At 34.6% G+C, this 20253-nt stretch overlaps 1 protein-coding gene across 1 annotated transcript in view; it reads right to left on the bottom strand.

Annotated features, from left to right (window-relative positions):
- The window catches only part of ZNF804A (zinc finger protein 804A), a 343164-nt gene that overhangs the window by 67951 nt on the left and 254960 nt on the right, over window positions 1-20253 (bottom strand). The window contains exon 2 of the mRNA XM_007965570.3: window positions 8960-9103. Coding sequence (XP_007963761.1) covers window positions 8960-9103 — 144 coding nt within the window. The remainder of the gene's footprint in view (window positions 1-8959; window positions 9104-20253) is intronic.

Raw genomic sequence — 20253 nt, 5'->3', positions numbered from 1 at the left:
TTTTGAGCAAGTTTCTTAGAATTGACATCTACTTTTATTTCACTATTTTGTAAGAGTGTGGTTCATATTATTATTATTTTTTTAATTTGCTGAGCATTGTTTTATATGATCGTATGTGCCATGTGAAAATGAGAAGAATGTATATAACGTTGTTTGGGGTAGCATGCTGTATAGATATCTATTGGGTCAATTTGGTGAAATGTTCAGTTCAAGTCCTGAATATCTTTGTTAGTTTTGTACCTCAATGATCTGTCTAAATTATCAATGGGGTATTGAATTCTTCCAGTATTAAGTTATGGTTATTGAAGTCTCTTTCTTTATAAGTCTTTAGGAACTTGCTTTATGAATCTGGGTGCTCCTGTGTTGCATGTGTACATATTTAGCATAGCTAGATATTCTTGTAATCATCTTGTTGATATTAGCCCTATACCATTATATAATATCCTTCTTTGTCTTTTTTGATAATTGTTGTTTTAATGTCTGTTTTGTCTGAAATTAGAAAGGAATCCCTACTTTTTTCTATTTTCCCTTTGCTTGGTACATTTTTCTCCATTCCTTTTCCTTTGAGTGTATGGGTGTCACTGCATGTGAGATGGGTCTCTTGAAACCAGCATACCATTGGCTCTTGCTTTTTATCCAACTTACAATGTTGTGCCTTTTAATTGGGGCATTTAGCCTATTTACGTTCAAGTGTAGTATTGATATGTGAAGATTTGTTCCTGCCATGATATTGTCAGATGTTATATACAGACTTGTTTATATGGATGCTTTGCAGGGTTACTGTTCTATGTACTTAAGTGTGCTTTTGTAGTGGCTAACAATAGTGTTTCCTGTATGTTTAGCATACCCTTCAGGACCTCCTGTAAGGCAGGTCTAGTGGTTATTTGGTCATTATGAAATTCCTTAGCATTTGCTTGTCTGAAAAATACTTTATTCCTCCTTTGTTTATGAAGCTTGGCTTGGCTACCTAGACTAACAAAGAAAAAAACTCTTAGTAATTTTTTTCTTTCAGAATGCTGAATATAGACCCCTATTCTCTTCTAGCTTCTGGAGTTTCTGCTGAAAAGTTTGCTGTTAGCCTAATGGGGTTTCCATTATTAGTGAACTGCCATGTTTCTCTAACTGCCTTTAGTATTATAGCTTTTCTTTCATTTTAACCTTGGAGAATTGATGACTATGTGTCTTGCAGATTGTTTTCTTGTGTAATATCTTGTTCTCTGCATTTCTGTAATCTGAATGTTGATTCAAATCTAAGTAAGATTGGGAAAATTCTCATGAATGATATTCTGAAGTATGTTTTCCAAGTTGCTTGTTTTCTCTACCAGTCTTTCAGGGATGCCAGTGAGTGATAGATTTAGTTTCTTCACATAATCACATATTTCTCTTAAGTTTCATTCATTCCCATTTATTCTTTTCTCTTTATTTTTGTCTGACTGAGTTAATTCAGGGAGTAGGCCGTCAAGCTCAGAGATTCTTTCCTCTGCTGGGTCGATTCTGCTATTAATACTTGGGATTGTATTCTGAAATTCTTGAAGTGAGTTTTTCAGCTCTATCAGTTCATTTTTATTCTTTCTTAAAACAGACATTTCACCTATAATCTCTTGATCATTTCATTTAATTGCTTAGAATTCTTGGATTGGGTTTCAACTATCTTCTCAATGTCGATGATCTTCATTCTTTTCCATATTCTGAATTCATCATATTCTTATAATGAAATTTAATTGTCATGTAACAATATTTAAAGAGGAGACCTTTAAGAGATGATGAGGCCACGAGGGCTTCTGCCTTCATGAGTGGCATTGATGTTGTTATAAAAGAGTGAATTGGGCACCCTCTTGCCCTGTCTTGCCCTTCTGCCTTCCACCATGGGATGACACAGCAAGAAGGCCCACAGGAGATGTTGTCTCCTTAATCTTGAACTTCCCAGCTTCCAGACATATCAGCCAATAAATGTCTATCCAAACAAATACTCAGTCTCAACGTAATATGTTACAGCAGCACACAACAAACTAAGAAACATGAGATCTCAAAAAAAAGTTGTCTGTCCATGGAATAATTGATTATTAAGACACAAAAGAATTTCAACAGATGAAGAATTGATGATACTAGGTTACACTATATTATAATTTCTCCCAAGTCTAAATTAAAAAAAAAAATGTGTCTTAACAATAGCAGCTTGAAAAAGCATAGATGAGTGAAATATTCAGTAAAAAGAATTTTGCACAAAGAAAAGAACTAGTTGCACAGTTACAGCACGTCATGGAGGTATGTTTATTGTAATAAAAAAAGTTAAGCTGCATCTCTGTAGATCATTTACTTTGCAGAGGGTAAAGCTGTCATATCTTTTCCAGCATAACTTACTCTTCCATTTTTAATTATTTTGAAATATCTTAAATAATTTAGCATTCCTTTATAACTTCTTAACAGTGACAAATCTGGGGTATAAGGGATTTTATTTTTTCCCAAAAGGGCTCCATCTTTGCTATCTGTTGATCACTCTTAGAAAATCTAATTATGATCAATAAATTTTAACAGTTGATGGGATCTGTGTCAGTTGAAGTAGTTGGTTGCAAATATTAAAACCTAGTACTCTTTTCCCTCAGTAACATGTAATTGCTACATTTTTTATAAGAAGGTTTGGTTAGAAAAAAATGTGAAAAATTGCTTAAACCAAAGCCAGTTACAAGGAGTAATCTCTGTTGTTGGTTTACTTTCACCTCAGAACCACCAGAATGTTACAATACCTAGTGAATAGTTGTCTGTAACATTTCCACCAGATGTTTCAGTAGCATATTGGTCTTGGCATTTCTTGGTACTATGGTTCTGTATTCTTTGTGATGTCTCATTGTTTGTGAGGTTTTGTTTAAAACAAAAACAAAACAAAACCTAAGTAGGACTATATATGTAGATGTATGTCAGTACCAAATAATTATTTTCTTAATTCCCTAAATTTCGGATTTCCATTCAAGTCTTTTAGACTCTTTTCCCTGCTGAACAGCAAAGGACTTTTATTTTCCACTTTCCTATATTCCTAAAAAGTATGAACAATATGTTTCAGTTGACTCTATTGCATATCTTTTTGCTGAAGACTTTTTCTGTAAACACAATTGCCTTGTTCAGTTTTGTTGTAAATTGACTTACCATAGGTGCATGGTTGGTATGCTTTCTGAATGTGTGTTTGACAAGAGTGATAAAATAAAAGCTTTAAAATAAAAAAAGAAAGAAACGTTTATTGGAAATGAGGTTGAAAACTTCCTTATGTTCTGCTTTCCTACAGTGTGACCATAATAAAGAAGTCAATTTTATATAATTTAAGTGAGTTAAAGACTGTCAGAACTCTCATTTGTCAAAGGTGCTCATGGAGGTACTAATTATTTATAGTATTTTCAACCTCAGATTATCAAGATTGCAAATGTATGTATTTGTGAATAAAGAATGTAGATTATTTTTCTCTTTCTGTCTCTCTCTCTCACACACACAAGACACACAAATATATCAAACCATCTTCTTGTTTTCTTTTTTTCTGGTACTCCATGAAGTATTATTCTATTTGTAGTAGTATAGACATAATTTGTTATCATAAATTATCCAGGTTATTGTGTGTGAGTTATGTTTAAGACACTAGTTGATGAATTCTAAGTATAGTTCATCTTATTCTTAAATATAGGTAAATATAATAATAGGTAAGCATAATAAGTGAACCATTCCATAGACTGTTTATTCATTATCAAATCTCATATAATTTGAAAAGTTCTGAAAATTTGGGTAGGCCCTGGTGATGCCATAGCTTAAAGAATAAAAACATAAATATTTTTATTATCAACAGTAATAATAGTGCTCATTGGTAAAATATGTGTAAAATTGGGTGAAAAATTTCTATATATCACAAACATGAAAATACATTTTTGCTTTCTTATTTTTTAAATAAATTACCTTCATGTTTACCTGAACTATCCTCCACTGAGTTGTAGAAAATGAATAGTATTCCAACATATTTTAGATACATAATTTACTGACAAGTTTTTTGAGATAACTGCCAAGTATCTTCAATTTCTTATTTGTGACCCCTTCTTCTTCCAAATATTCTTAGTTTGGGGGCATGCCAAGGGCCAGGAGATGGCTTATAAGTCCTTTTGACAACCAAAATCCTTACACTTTTTATATAAAATACCTGATTCCTCTAATCACATATCATATTGCTATCTCCATTATTGAAGTCAAAATCTGGTATAGCCCATTGTATGTTTTTAAAGCTTTGATTGAAGACTCAGTAATCTTCTTCAGGTGACTCAAACTCAGCTTTGTGGTAGTTCTTACTGGCAAAATAGACATCTCTGAGTCTAGTTGTGCCCTCAATCCCACTCTTTGGCTCACATAAACTACCTGCATTACTTTGTAATCTATAGCAGGATCACCAGGTCTCAAATCGGTTATCTTATGAGTCCTCTCAAGAGAGTGAAAAAGAAACTCTTGGCAACATTAATGGAAAATTTAAACACAGCAATCTGGGAAGGCCAACCAACAAAGCCTGTTGCATAACACATTCTGCTGCCAAATTGAGATTGATATTGGCTGAGGTACAAATTGGTGTGGAACAAGTTGCCCAAAAGACACTTTCTGTCCAGAGTCCCTACTTTCTTTGTGTGTTTGTAATGCATCTCCCCCTCTATGGGTCAATGCCTGAGAGAGGAGAACACAATACACTTGCTTAACTGCTTCTCCCCATTCTCTTTGTTTCTCTCTTTATTTTCTTCATATTATTTTTTCAACAAGTATTCTGGAACGAGAAGAGAGGTACTTCACTATTCTTCTACATCATAGAAGGATGAAACATCATCAAAGGGCAAGTGACAGTAACCTCATGATCCTCGGCATTTTGACTCTCTTTTCTAACCTTGGCCTTGTACTATAATTTTCTGGAAAGTTTCAAAGAAAGAAGGTAGCATGGACCTATACCAGACTCTGGGAATGCTATTTTTAAAAACTTCTCTGGTTATTCTCATATTCAACTAGAATTAAAGTTTTCTTGCTATTTACCATATCTATCTCCTACCATAGAGAGCAAAAATTGTAACATCTTAGTTTCTATAGGTGCCAGGATAATTTTAAATATATTATGAGATAATCCTTTCAGCAGATAATTTATGGTTTGGTTCTTGATAGGATTAGTAGGAAATAAAAATTTTGATTCTTGGGATGTACTGTTCTCAAATCTCCACATGATGGTAATATTAGGTTTTGCATATTTTTTCCCGGATGAATTTTCTTCTTAAAATTTTGAACTTACTAAGAATAATTCCAGAAGGTATCTCAATTTCTTTAAAATAAAATAAAGTATAAGTAAATCTATACAGGATAAAGCGTACGATAAATTCACAAACTATTTCACCAAACAGATTTATTCTGAGAAAATGTGTTTGTTAAAGGATAGTCATTAATAAAGTACATTAAAAATAAAATAGTAAAATAAAGCTGTACAGTTTCACTGATACCACCAAATCATCATGTAAACTATAAGAAGAATATACTCCCAAGAGTTAATAAATGATTATTAAAATAAAAATAAATATGCATCACTTTGACTCTAATTGGCTTTCTTATAGTTTTTTTAAAATACATATAAAAGTTTCAGTGATAAAAACCAAGCATGGCAGGACTTTTATTGGATTACAGTTCTTAGTTGAATTTATAAAATGAAATATGTAAAATTAGATGCATTTATCTCTTGTATTCTTTTTTTGGGGGGGTGAGGAATAATTATATTTAGGTAACAGCACAGAAATCTTTGCTTACAGTTTTAGTTTTTGCTCCCTACCCTCAACAGGGGCTGAGTCAATAGACAGCCATCCACCTGAGAGGAGATGGCAGAAGGAAGGGAAAGAAGAACCATAAAGTTGACATGGGGAAGGTGCACAAAAATGGCATTATTTCAGATGCTAGAACTGATTATCCAGAGTCTGGTACATACTCAAGACAAAATATACAATTTCTTTCAATCCCAATTATGGCTTTAAATGAAAAATGTCAAAACAGGACACTTTTATAATTAGCTACATATATGTAAATGGGTGTGCCTGTGTACATTTCTTGGGGCAAAAATATTTTTGGGTTTGAGGGCTTTAGGAGCAAACTATATGTCTTTAATTTGTCCTAAGAGAACAATGCTCTAAATGGTAAAATAAAAACCATCAGACATTCAATTAGATTGAAGTACACACCACACGCACACCAAAAAATCCCAGGGAAGATATTTGAAGTGATTGTATTGTGCATTACCTTACCAGTATCTCCTACTTTTAAATTAAGTTTTAGTACATTTTTCCCCACAAATGAATATTTCTATTACCAAATATCAAGAAGTAACTCCTTCAAGTGTCAGACCACTAAACAGCAGTTTAAATTATTATGAAATGCTCACATTTGGGACTAAATCTGTTTCATTTCTATAGCAATAGAAGTCCTTGCAGAAACAAAACATTCCAACAACCTGGCCTGACCTTGACTTCCTCTGGGACAGAACAAAACAGCATGCTGCAAAGCACTGAATCTTGACTTGCTGAAGTGAAGGTCACTTCAGTGCCTGTTGGGAGGTATTTCAGTTACATTGAAACCACTAAAGCAAAAATCAAGATGTTTGAGGGGCAGCAGCAATAAGGCAATCATTCCCTTTTCTATCTCTTCATAGCATCAGTGTGACAAATCTCTTACAGGGAAAATAACTCTGAATTGCCCATAGGCTGCCAGGTGAGAGGACAGACACAACTACGACTTTACTTTAAGGGCAGATGAAGAAATCTAGAGGAATTTTTTTTTCTCTTTTCCTGATTCTCAGCTTTCCTTTATTTTCTTTCTTTCTTTCTTTCTTTCTTTCTTTCTTTCTTTCTTTCTTTCTTTCTTTCTTTCTTTCTTTCTTTCTTTCCTTCTTTCTTTTATGTCAATGATTAACAGTATGTCACTCAATTCAGAGTGTCATACTTGTACTGAGAACTATTTTAATTATCTTGTTATATGAAAGAATCACTTAGAAAGTTTGAAATTGAGAATTAAGTACCTATTGCTGATTTATGATGGACACTGTCTCTGTACATTTGTGTTGCTATAAAGAAATATCCGAAGCTCAGTAATTTATAAAGAAAAGAGGCTGATTTGGCTCACAGTTCCGCAGGCTACACAGGAAACGTGAGGGCAGCATCTGCTTCTGGTGAGGACTTCAGCCTGCTTCCACTTGTGATAGAAAGGGAAGGGGAGCCAGTATGGGAAGATCACATGGCCAGAGAGGACACAAGAAAGAGAGGGAGCAGGTACCAGGCTCTTTTTAACAAACAGTTCTCCTGGGAAGTAAGAGTAACAACTCACTCATTGCCATGAGAATGGCACCAAGCCATTCATAAAGGATCAGCCCAGAGATCCGCGCCTCCCTTTAGGTCTTACCTCCAGTATCAGGGATCAAATTTCCACATGAGATTCCAAGGGCAAAAATATCCAAACTCTATGTGACATATAGCTCTTAACTTTACATTATACTAGCATGAAAAATTACATTAACTAGGCCCTTGCCTTTAGACTTCCATCTTTCAAAAAGTATCTAAAAACATTGCTGCTTTTCCACAAACATACATATTATGACCATATTATTTATTATCCAAATAAGGACTTTCATAATTAAATCAGGACAGTGGTAGAAAGTGAGACCATCCCAGAATATCAAGATGTATAGTTATCCTTAAAATACTGTATTTCCTGTTATATAAGGCTATTTCCTATGTTTTTATAATAATAACGTAACTATTAATGCATATATAGCTTAAGATAATGATTTGCATTTAACATTTATCTGCATAAAACAGATCTACTACCAGGGGAAAGAAAGGCAAGGACAGATCACTAAGCTAAGTATGCATTGGTGAGGTATGTAATTGAAGGGTAAATCTTGCCTACACCATCCTCTCCAAGCACAGTGTAGTTGATATGAATGATTGCAGATTGACAGCGAAAGAAAGTACACACAATTGGTTCATTATTGTTTAACATGATCACTTTCCCTACTTTTTCTTTCTTATAATAAATAACTCTGATATAACAGAAAGTTAGGGCAGGTTCAACTGCTTAAAAATGTATCTTTAAATTCATGCCAAAATGAATACTCGGCATGGTATTTGAGGGTGATAGTTAAAATAGAAAATGTTTATAAATTAATGCTAATACTTTGTATTGTATCGAGTTAGCTAAACAATGAATGAAGTTGTATTGGTAAATATAAGGCATATTAGAAAGTGGAATTTGTATTAATTACATTTATAACATTACTACTATTTTAAACTCATTTACATAGAGTGTTGCAAAATCTTGGATTTATAATTGATAGTAATAATTAATCTGGGATTTACAATTGGCAATAAAATGAAAACATTAAAATGAACAAAACCATAGATATATTAAGTACCCAATCAATAACTTAGGACCATTTGTAGCACACTGACTCTTTTTTTCACACGTTTTCATGGTAGTTTAAATCCAAAACGCTTTCTATGATAAACTATGTTAAATTTTATTTAACTTTGATAAACATATTTATATATTATATTTATAAATAACATGCAATAATATATAAAATAATGCATAAATTATTTAAATGTTTAAAACAATACATTTGAGGACAATAAGAGGATCATCACTTGTAGAATATTGTTTTCAAAACACTTTTACTCATAAAAAGGCAATTGAATAGTATTTCTTTATGTTATTTATTTCAGACTTTGCTATTGGTGCCTTTTTTTTAAAAGAAAAAAAAAAGGACTTTGCTGTAAGTCAGCAAATTATCATCCCAGAATGATATATTTCAAAACTGTACAGTGAATTAAATAAAATAAGAATATCATATCATATTCATAGAGTCTACACAATTAAAAATATTACACAAGTCCAGAAATGGCAGAATTTTTGCCCATCTCTTTCTTACCTGCTTGTGAGCATGGTCATATGAGTTAATGTGATTGTCAAACTCCTGGTGCTTATAGTACTGCTTGTCACACAGTTCACAGTAAAAATTTGCCTTCAGATCTTCCAGAGCTTTTGCTATGGTATTTTCCTTCTCAGCATAGTCCTGAAAAATAAAATTTCAAGGAAGGATACAATTAGCTCTCTCCTGTGTTTACTTTGTTCTAACAGTTGTCGACTATAGTACAATAATGAGAGTTAGAAACAGAATATAGCAAAGAGGAAAATAAAGCAAATACTAGAAAACCAAGTTAGAATAAATTATGACTTAAAAATTAAAAGGCTAACAGAAGAAGCCAAGATAAGTAACAGAAAAATAGCACAAATGTGGAGGAGAAATGCAAATGATAGAAGTAAACAGAAGTCCTTGATTGAACAAGTTCCTATGCTAGGTTAGCATAAAAACTGAAAAGGAGAATGGCATAAACCCGGGAGGCGGAGCTTGCAGTGAGCTGAGATCTGGCCACTGCACTCCAGCCTGGGCGACAGAGCGAGACTCCATCTCAAAAAAAAAAAAAAACCAAAAACTGAAAATCACGTACCTGTCTTGATTCAACTGTGGATTCCTGGCAATGACTCAGCTAACAGAAAATTTTTCTATTCTGAACATGTAAAATGTGTTCTGTTTGAAAAGGTCTGTATTTGTGCACAAATATACAAGTTTTGTATTTTGTTTGTTTCCTTAATTATTTATCTAGTGACTTATTATTCATTCCAACTAGGCATTTAACTTGGCTAATTGTTTTTATCCTGACCCGTATCAATTTAGAATGAACATTAAAATAATCTCTATTTATTGGAAAATAAAACACTTTTCTGCCGGTTATTTCAGTTATTTACCTAAACTGAAGGGATTAAACTGCAAAAGCAGATTGTTTTAATCATATTCACAGTAAATAAAGACAGTGATAAAACCAAACCTCTGAGAAGATGAACATATAGCCCGTTATCATTAGCTTTTGTTTACAATGCATAAAATGGCCAAATGTTTGTCCGTGTGTTTTAAGTTACATTTAAGATAAATTACTTGCTATTTCATGCTTACTTAAATGTCAATGAACTAAATTTCACAAATAATGGCAAAAGAGCCTAGTACCTCCTTGAAGCTCTTTCTTGCTCCCTCTTGCCACATGTGATCCCTGAACCTGCTGGTTCCCCTTCCCCTTCTGCCATAAGCAGAAGCAACCTGAACCCGTCAACAGATGCAGTGTTCAATTCAATGTTGCCAGGCATGAATAAAGTTTACACGTGGAAACACTGTCCAATTCTTTCACTGAAGAAGTGAAAATTGGACAATGTGTCCATGTGTAAACATTATTCATGATATGAAGAATACCTAAACTTTAGACCTCACTGTAAAATATATTTCTAACTTCCAGATTATCTTATATACAACTCCTTAAAAATTCAAAATAACTGGACCTGGTGCCGTGGCTCATGCCTGCAGTTCCAGCACTTTGGGAAGCCTAGGCAGGTGGACCACTTAAGGTCAAGAGTTCAAGACCAGCCTGACCAACATGGTAAAACCCTGTCTCTACTAAAAATACAAAAATTAGCCAATCGTGGTGGTAGACATCTGTAATCCCAGCTACTCGGAGGCTGAGGCAGGAGAATTGCTTGAACCTGGGAGGCGGAGGTTGCAGTGAGCTGAGATCATGCCACTGCACTCTAGCCTGGGCGACAAAGCAAGACTCTACCTCAAAAAAAAAAAAAAATCATCATAACTATATAGTCAAGTCTCTTATGTACTACTATAAAACACACTTTTAGCACTGATATTTATAAATAAAATGTTGTAGTCCTCTATATGGCAATGGCATTTATCCTCCTTAAACACACAAACTAGAAAGGACTCATAGTATGAAATTAAAGCAATTTGTTTAAATTGTTTCTACAATACTGAAAAGTGGTTCACCAATAATTTAATACATGACTAATACTTTACTTATATTATTGCACCATATATTCGTGCACACATCACATATAATAAAGTTCACCATGATTTGGGATGCATACTTTGTAGTAATCAATGCATACATTTGCCATATTACATAGGTTACTTTCTCATTTTAAAGACAATAATCTATTGTTACGTTTTATTAGTTGTATCAACTGCACAACAAAGGTGACTCTTATAGTTTGGATAATTTCCCCTTCCAAACGTCATGTTAAAATGTGATTTTCAATGCTGGAGTTGGGGCCTAATGGGAGGTGTTTGGGTGATAAGGGCAGATCCTTCATCAATAGATTAAAACCCTCCATGGAGGATTGAGGTGAGTAAGTTCTTACTATATTAATTTTCTTGAGAGCTGGTTGTTAAAAAGATCCTAGCGTCTTCCTGTAGTTCTCTCTTGCTTCCTCTTGTATCATGTGATCTCTGCACCCACCGGCTCCCCTTCCCCTTCCATCATGAGTGGAAGCAGCCTGAGGCCCACATCAGATGCAGATGACAACCATACTTCATGTACAGCCTGCAGAACCATGAGTCAAATAAATCTATTTTCTGTATAAATTACCCAGCCTCAGGTATTCTTTTAGAACAACACAAATGAACTCAGACAGTGATAAATCACAAAATAACTTAATGGTTTATGCATAATTCCATCAATTTCAGTAAATAATGAACCATTTCTCAGCAAATTTGTCAATTATTCCTACTTACACTAATTGATTCTTCTAATATGTTAAAAACACTTAGTTTAAAAGGGTAAAAGTAAGTAATATAGATCCAGATTGCTTACTGAATTTTCAATAAAATCTTCAAAATAATACTTTATGGATTAGTCAATTTAAAGGAAACAAAAATTAAGTAATATGATTTCATGGCTAAAGCATTTGAGGCAGAGATAACATTCTAATCAATATAGGAAATGGAAATAATTTGGGGATTAAAGCTGAATTAGCTTTCTGGACAATCTTAAACTAACAGAAATTTCATGGTAAATAGTTTATTTTCCCCATTCATTATAACTACAATAAAGCTACTTCCTGTCTATAAATATTTGATTAGTTCTTATTATGTTGTAAGTTTTTTTTTTTTTAATAAGACTGATATTCCTCCAGAGAAGCAATAATTGGTTTCTGTTTACTCCATCTACAAAGGTGGGAAGGTTTTCAGTGGAACAGATTTCTTGGTCAAATTGCATTCTTCAAAAATATTAGCTTCAGCCTAGATTTAAAAATAAAAACAGTAATTCAAAAGTAACTATAGCTAATATTTAGTTAGTGCTTATTTAGGGTCAGTCACTGATGAATAATTTGGGTATATTAACTCATTTAATCCTGATTCTTTTCATTTCCTCACTTTACAGATGGAAATAATGAAGCACAGGAAAGTTAAGTAGCTCCAGGATATAATGAGCAAAAGTTCACTCCATATTTAAACTCAAATAGTCTTGTTCATAGTATTTAATTATTTCTAAACTTTTAAGCATGTAAAAAAGAGAGAGGAGTATAATCATCCCTGTGTATCCACTAGTCAGCTTCAGTAACTATGAACTCAAGGTCAATCTTGATTTATTGTATCCTATCCCATCTCATACCCTTTCATCTTGCCGAAATAATTTTTAAATGCATTCCCAACTTTATATCACTTTTTCTGTAAATATTTCAGTATATATCTCTAAATTAGAATGACTTTTAAAAAGCATAATCACAAAAGCAATATCAGATCGAAACAAAGAAACAAAAACAGTAGAGAAACCACGATCATTTTGTATTGTCATCAAATATCCCAGTCAGTGTGGGCAAATAGCTCCAATCTCTAATGTTTAAAAATAGGTTGTTCAAACCAAAATTCCATTAAGGCCCATACATTACCATCTTCTATGCTTCTTAGTCTCTTTTATTCTGTATTTCCCCATCTCTTTGCTTTACTTCTCATTACAATTTATTTTTCAGAAAAAAATTAAAATTATGCTTCAATTTTAAAAATGTTAATAACTATAGAAAAGTTACAAAACTATAATAAAAGACATACGATATTCACTTGAATAAAATTATTGTTAACATTTTGATATATTTGTGTGTTCTGTTGCTTTCTCTCTAACTCTATCCTCCTCTAAGTTATTAAAAGAAACATAGCATGGCCGAATTTAAGTTTGAGAGTGATAGCACAATTACAAACATTTGAGCCAGACTTTCAAGTTGATGTTAAGTGCAGTTAAGGAATCAAGGCTGTGTTCTAGAAAATATTAGCAGAATAAAAAAAAGACTTCATTATTGTATGTGCGTCTTAAGAGAAAGGAGTCATATGTATTGTTACTGATCATACATTTAAAAACATGTATGTAGACAAAATCATTCCTAGTTAGGCTGACATATTCCATGACCCCTCTCTTTGATTGTGGCTAATATTGAAACAGGCACTGATTGAGATTGTAAAGCACGTATTAAATACCTCCATCCCACAGCAGAAAGTAAGAGATACATTTGAGTGAGATGAAAAAGGAGCACAACTGTTCTTATACATGCAATCCAAAATGTTCACCCTCTCTCTGGTAAAGCCATTCTAGATTGAACTATGAGCACAGTTTTGTACTGTGTCACTGAGAGTGAAGGCACAAAGTGAAAAAGAAGGACAATCTTCCTGCAACTAGTCAGGTCATTCTAACTCAGCACTTTATATGTAAAAACAGTAAAGGTTGAATCGTTTCTTTTAGGGAAGCAGTATGCATATACCTCCAAGTTATAAAGTCACAAATCTTAATTGGTGACCACAGCAACTCGGCAGTACAATAAATTTTGGAGACAGCAAAGTGAAATAGAGAAGTTAATGGTTTACCCACACCCCAAGGACAATATATCCCCTAATACTAAAATATGAATAGTACCAAAGTAGAACCTTGAAGGGAGAAACATTATTTTCCAACATGATGCACTTCATAGTGGCCTCATCATAGCATATGGACTCTTTCCGAAGGTATTCTTAATTGGGTATATACAAGTAACCTTCCCTGACAAGTGTGAGCTCTCTGAGGGAAAGAATGTGTACCTGTTTTCCTTACTTTTTTATTTCCAGAGCTTTTAGCAGAGCCCAGCATTAGCAGACATTCAACAAATAACAAATAAATAACATTAGGACTGCCCTTTTTGTCTTGAAAATGAGTACATTAGGAAAGAGGGTCAATGTCAGCAACATGATGGAAAACAGGAATCCCTAGTGTTTATTTCCTGCAGAAACATCAATTTAAACAACTATTCACACACAAAAATACCTTCATAAGAGCTAAGGAAATCAGATAAGAGATTACGGCACCCACATATAGCGCAGAAATAAGATAATACCCATTGAAGAATGTAGGAAAGATAGTATTACATTACCCATGCCACTCTTCCACCAACTCCAAGCAAGAAAGTATGGAGAGATATATTTTCCACATGAGGGAGGAGAGGAATGTGAACATAGGACTTTGCTTCAGATCCCAACACCAGCCCTGTGCCCCCAAAAAACTAATGCTGGGCAGTGCCCCAGAGCCCCAGATTCCAGGACAGTACCTGTGGACTAAGCCTCTAGATCTGCTCTAGCACCAGGTTAGATTCTGTAGCCCTCGGCTCCAAGCCTGAGCAACAGATTTGATCTTCAGTCCACCACTGGGACTCCACCACTGGGCTGACCTCAGTAGCCCCAGACTCCGGACCTCATCCAACACAAAGCTGGCCCACAGCAGCCTCAGGCTCTGGTTTGCCCATACCCTAGGCCAACCCCAGAGGCCCAAGACTCCTGAATGTGCCAGTACTGAGCTTGACCATTGCCCCAGGCTTTAGGCCTTCACCAGCTAAAAGTCTACACCTGCAGCCCCAGTTATCAGGTCAGCACCTACAAACCCAACTCTCAGGCAAGCCCCTGCAGATACAGGATCCAGGCCCAACCATTGCCATGCCACTGTCTGTGGCATCAGATTCTAGGCTGGCCCAACAGAGCCTCCAAGTCCACCCTGGCACTAAGCAAGTTCCCATAGTTGCAGCATCCAGGCTATCCTTGCAAACTTTTTCTGGGCCTTTCTTAGCACCAGGCTGAGCCCTGTAGTCTCAGGCTCTGGATCAGCCTCAGTGCCAGGCAGACCCTAGTGTTCTCATGTGCTGGACCAAACCCAATGCCACACTGATCTCTGCAGCCCTAGTCATTAGGTCATCACCTGAAAACTCAGCCTCCAGGCAAGTTCCTATGGATATAATCTAGGTCCACTCACAGATAAGGCAGTTCTTGTGGTCCTAGACTTCAAGTCTGCCCTAATGCCAAGTTGGCACTTCTGGCCTCAAACATCAAACAGGTAACCATGGACACAGGCCCCAAGACTTCCATTGTTTAACCAGGTTCCAGGCTATTCACCAAGGACCTAGGACCCAGTCAAGTTCTCACAGACCAAGCCTCTAGGGTAGTACCTATACACCAGCACCAGCAGATAAAGGTTACAGGCAAGTCCTCATGCCCTGGACTCCAGCGGACCCAGGGCCAAGGCCCACCATAGTATACTCCAGTGCCAAGGCACACACTGTGGACATTTAGGACACTGAGAACCCAAGAACACCCCTGTAGACCCAAGTTCCAAGCCAGTCCTCATGGACTCAGACCTGTTTCTGTGGAGTTAAGGCTCCATTTTCATCCCAATGGAACCAAATGCCAAACCCATCCTATTGGGTGGCCAGCCCTTGAAGACTCAGGCTCATGGCCCGCCCCAGTGCCAGGGCAGCCCTTGTGGATCCCGGGTTAAGGAAAGCCATAGGTTCTAGGCTTACCTACCTCCTGACTTAGGCATTAGGACAACTTGACTTTAGATTCCAGCAATAAGCCAACTCTTGAATCATGCCAGGTGGTCTGTTCAGAATCTCTGGACAGACTGACTGAGGAGGGTTTCCCAGACAAAGAACCTGGAAGAAAAAACTACTTCTAATGCATCCAAATCAATGTAAGGCAACAAGAACCATGAAAAACCAAGGATATAGAACATCACCAAAAGAACAAAATCTCCCACTAGCTGACCTAAGAAAATGGAGATATAAAAACTCCTTGAGAAAGAATTCCAAATAACTGTTTTAAGGAAGCTCAGTGAACTTTAAGAAAACATAGAAAATGAGTAAATAAAATCAGGAAGACAATAAATGATCCAAAACAATAAATTTAACAAATAATCAATAATATATAGGATAAATCAAATTCTAGAGCTGAAAAATATGACGAATGAAATTAACAATGCATTAGAGAACATCAACAGCAGAATTCGTCATGACAAAGAAAATCTGTGAACTCAAAGAAAGGATATTCAAAAATATACAGTCAGGGGAGAAATAATAAAAAAAGAAGAAAACATCTTTATGGAATTTATTGAACAGCATCAAGACAGCACATATTTAAATCATAAAAGTATAGAAGAAGAGAAAATAGGGAGAAGAAAGCTTAGTTTTAAATGTAATACCAGACACTTTCAAAATTTGAGGAAAGATATAAATATCCAGGTACAGGAAGGTTAAGGATCTCTAACTGTCAAAAATTAAAGACAAAGAAAAAATCCTGAAAGCAGCAATAAAAAAGCATCAAATAACATATAAAGGAGGGACAATAAAACTAGCAACATATTTCTCAGCAGAGCACTTATAGGCCAGGAGAGAGTGGGATGAATTACTTAGCTATTGAAGGAAAAAACTATCTAAGAATATTGTGCCCAGCAAATCTGTGTTTTAGAAATGAAGGAAAGTTAGACTTTCCCAGACAAACAAAAGCTGAGGGATTATGTCATCACTAGACTTGTCTCATAAAAATGGATAAATGGAGTTCTTCCAACCAGTAACATGAAACATGAAAGTGTAAAACTAACTGATAAAAGTGAGTATTGCAAAAGTATGTACAAATTCAGAATAATCTAACAATGTAATAGTGGTATATACACCACTTACATATTTAGTATGAAAGTTAAAAGAAAAAAATTAAAAATAATTATCATTACAATAATTAGTTAAGAAATATACACCATTAAAATATGCAAATTAAAACATCAAAATACATGTCAAGATGGAGTGAAATGAAAATGTAGAGTTTCTTAATGCTCTCAAAGTTAAGTAGTTATTATCCTTTTTTTTTTTTTTTTTTTTTTTTTTTTTGAGAAAGAGTCTCACTCTGTTGCATAGGCTGGAGTGCAGTGGCACAATTTCGGCTCACTGCAACCTTCACCTGCCAGGTTCAAGTGATTCTCCTACCTTACCCTTCTGAGTGGCTGGAATTACAGGTGTGTGCCAACATGACCTGCTAATTTTTGTATTTTTAACAGAGATGAGGTTTTGCCATGTTGCCCAGGTTGGTCTTGAACTCCTGATCTCAGGTGATCCACCCACCTCGAACTCCCAAATTGCTGGGATTACAGGTGTGAGCCACTGCACCTGACCTAAGTTGTTATTATCTTAATGTGGCCTCTTATAACTATAAAATATATGTTTAAGTTTTACAATAACCACAAAGCAAAAATATATAATAGATATACCAAAGATAAAAAAAGTAGGAATAAAAGCATATCACTGGAGAAAAAAGTACTTCATCACAATGGAAGGCATCGAGAGTGGAAGAAAGAAACAAAGATCTACAAAATAACCAGAAAACAATGAAAAGGAAGACAGCAGTAAGTCCTCACCTATAAATAATTACCTTGAATGTAAATTAATTAATTTAGCCAATCAAAAATATAGAGTAGCTGAATACATTAAATAAACAAGACCCAAATATATGCTTCTTGTAAGAGATTCATTTCACTTGTAAGGACACATAGAGGCTGAAAGTAAATAAATGATAAAAGATGTACATGCAAATGAAAACCAAAGTAAGTAGCTATACTTAGATAAGACAGGCTTTAAGTCAAAAACTGAATACAAAGATAAAAAGGTCATTATATGGTGTTAAATGGGTGAACTTAGTAGAGGTTATAACAATATAAAAATAAAAATGTTACAGTGTGTAAATACACAAAACTAATGTTAAATATCTGAGGGGAGAGATAGACTGTAATATAATAATACTAGAGAAATCCATTGCTTCATTTCCAGCAATGGACAGTTCATTCAGACAGAAAATCAATAAGGAAACGTGGGACTTAAACTACATCTTAGACCAAATGGACCTAACCGACATGTATGGAACATTATATTCAACAGTAACAGGAAACACTTTCTTCTCAAGTGTACACGGGACATTCTCCTGGATAGCCTATATGTGAGGCAACAAAACAAGGTTTAGTAGATTTATGAAAATTAAAATTATATCAATTTTTATTGATAAATTTTTATTGTGATCAAATTTTATTGATCACAATGGTATAGAACCAAAAAAGGAATCAATAACAAGAGTTATTTTGGAAAATTATGAAATACACGGAAATTAAACAACATGCTTCTGAACAACCAGTCATTGAAGAAATTAAAAGGAAAAATTTAAATTATCTTCAAACAAATGAAAATGGAAGACAATGGAAGATAAAACCAAAACTTAAAGAATGCAACAAAAGCAATCGTAAGAGGAAAGTTTGTAGCAATAAATGACTAGATCAAAAAAGAAAGATGTCAAATACATAACATAATATTACACTTCCCAGAACTAGAAAAAGAAGAACAAATTAAGCTCAAAGTTAGCAGAAGGAAGGAAATAATAAAGACCAGAACAAAATCAAATGAAAGAGAGACTAGAAAAACAATAAACACACATAACCTACCTAGACTGAATCATGAAGTACTGGTTGAGTATCCCTTATCTGATATGCTTGAGACCAGAGTGGTTTGGACTTAAATTTTTTTTCAGATTTTGAAATATGTGCATGTACATAATGAGATATCTCGGGGATGGGAACCAAATCTAAGCACAAAATTCACGGGTGTTTCATGTATTCCATATATACAGAGCCTGAATGTGATTTTATGCAATATTTTCAATTATATGCATGCAACAAAGTTTGAATATATTGAACCAACAGAAAGCAAAGGTGTCACTATCTCAGCCACTTCTGTACAATCTGTGATTGTTTCCTTATTCTGAGTTTATATGCAACTGATAAGCAATAATTTTCTTATACTTACACATATGTACTTAACAGTAAAACATGACATGCTATTATAAAGTGAAAAAAATAATGTGTTCAGGGTAACTAAACAACACAGTAGCAACCCCAGAATACTTGTGTAAACTGTTAAATAACAACACTAAAAAACAGCAGACTTTCACTCTACCTATGATGCTTTGTTTTCATTAAGAGGTTACTGTACATCATTTTTTTTTAGATGAAAGGAAACATTGGAAACAGTTGAGGGACCAGAAAGTGGGTCCTCTAGAAATGAGAAGAAATTCGGAGAGATGGCTTTTTAAAATATTTCCTCTAGACTATTTTCTTTCATTAACGATTTTTGTTTTAGAAATCTCTTTTTGATTTTATAAACTGACATGCTTTATTGTTCTATATATCATGGCTTATAATACATGCTGCTCTAGTCCTTGAAGAAGCCCATCACACATATTTACTATGTTGTCTATAGGCGCTTGTTCTGCAGTGTTAACAACATCATTTTGATTGTTACTATTATTATAATCATCTTGCTTCAGAATCGTTTTGGCTGTTTCTCCATTTATCAGCAAATGAATAACTGGAGTCTCATTACTGACTTTAAAAAGTTATTTGATAGCCATTTGTTTCTCCTTACTGATGGACTCTGGAGGTCTGTTTCTGAGGATTTAAGGAAGTCATACATTGCTTTATTATCTCCATAGAATCCTTCAAAGTGAACACCTGGGTTGTTTTAATTAATGGACATATTCACATGACAGGGATTGTGCCTGACATGCACAACTATGTCTTTAGCTACTGTGTTCCAAGGCATTGAAAACAGAATATATGGCGTCCTTCATGATATACTCCTCCTGAAAACCTTCCACACCCACCCACATATTCGTTCACTGCTGTTAGTGTGTTGTTCAAGAAAGTGCTTTTTGTGTGTGTGTGTGTATATATATGTACATTACAGTATATATACACTCTATATATACTCTTCATTGATCTAAGAATACCCTGGTCACAGGGTTGAATTAATGAAGTCACATTTGGGGGACAGTACATGCTATAAACGTTATGTTTGATGAGAATTATAGCTGGAGGAGGAGAAGAAAAATTTTCAAGAAATAACAAAATCTGGCTGTTTTCATCCAGTCCATTTCCCAGTAGTAAGTGCAAGGCACTGAAAACAAAGGTTTGTGAAACCAATGGGAAAAGATGGCCTTGGCGATTTGTG

Source organism: Chlorocebus sabaeus, chromosome 10 (assembly GCF_047675955.1).
Source record: "Chlorocebus sabaeus isolate Y175 chromosome 10, mChlSab1.0.hap1, whole genome shotgun sequence".
NCBI classification, from domain to species: domain Eukaryota; kingdom Metazoa; phylum Chordata; class Mammalia; order Primates; family Cercopithecidae; genus Chlorocebus; species Chlorocebus sabaeus.
The sequence above is the reverse complement of the archived record's forward strand: the minus strand, read 5'-3'. Positions and strand labels throughout refer to the sequence as shown.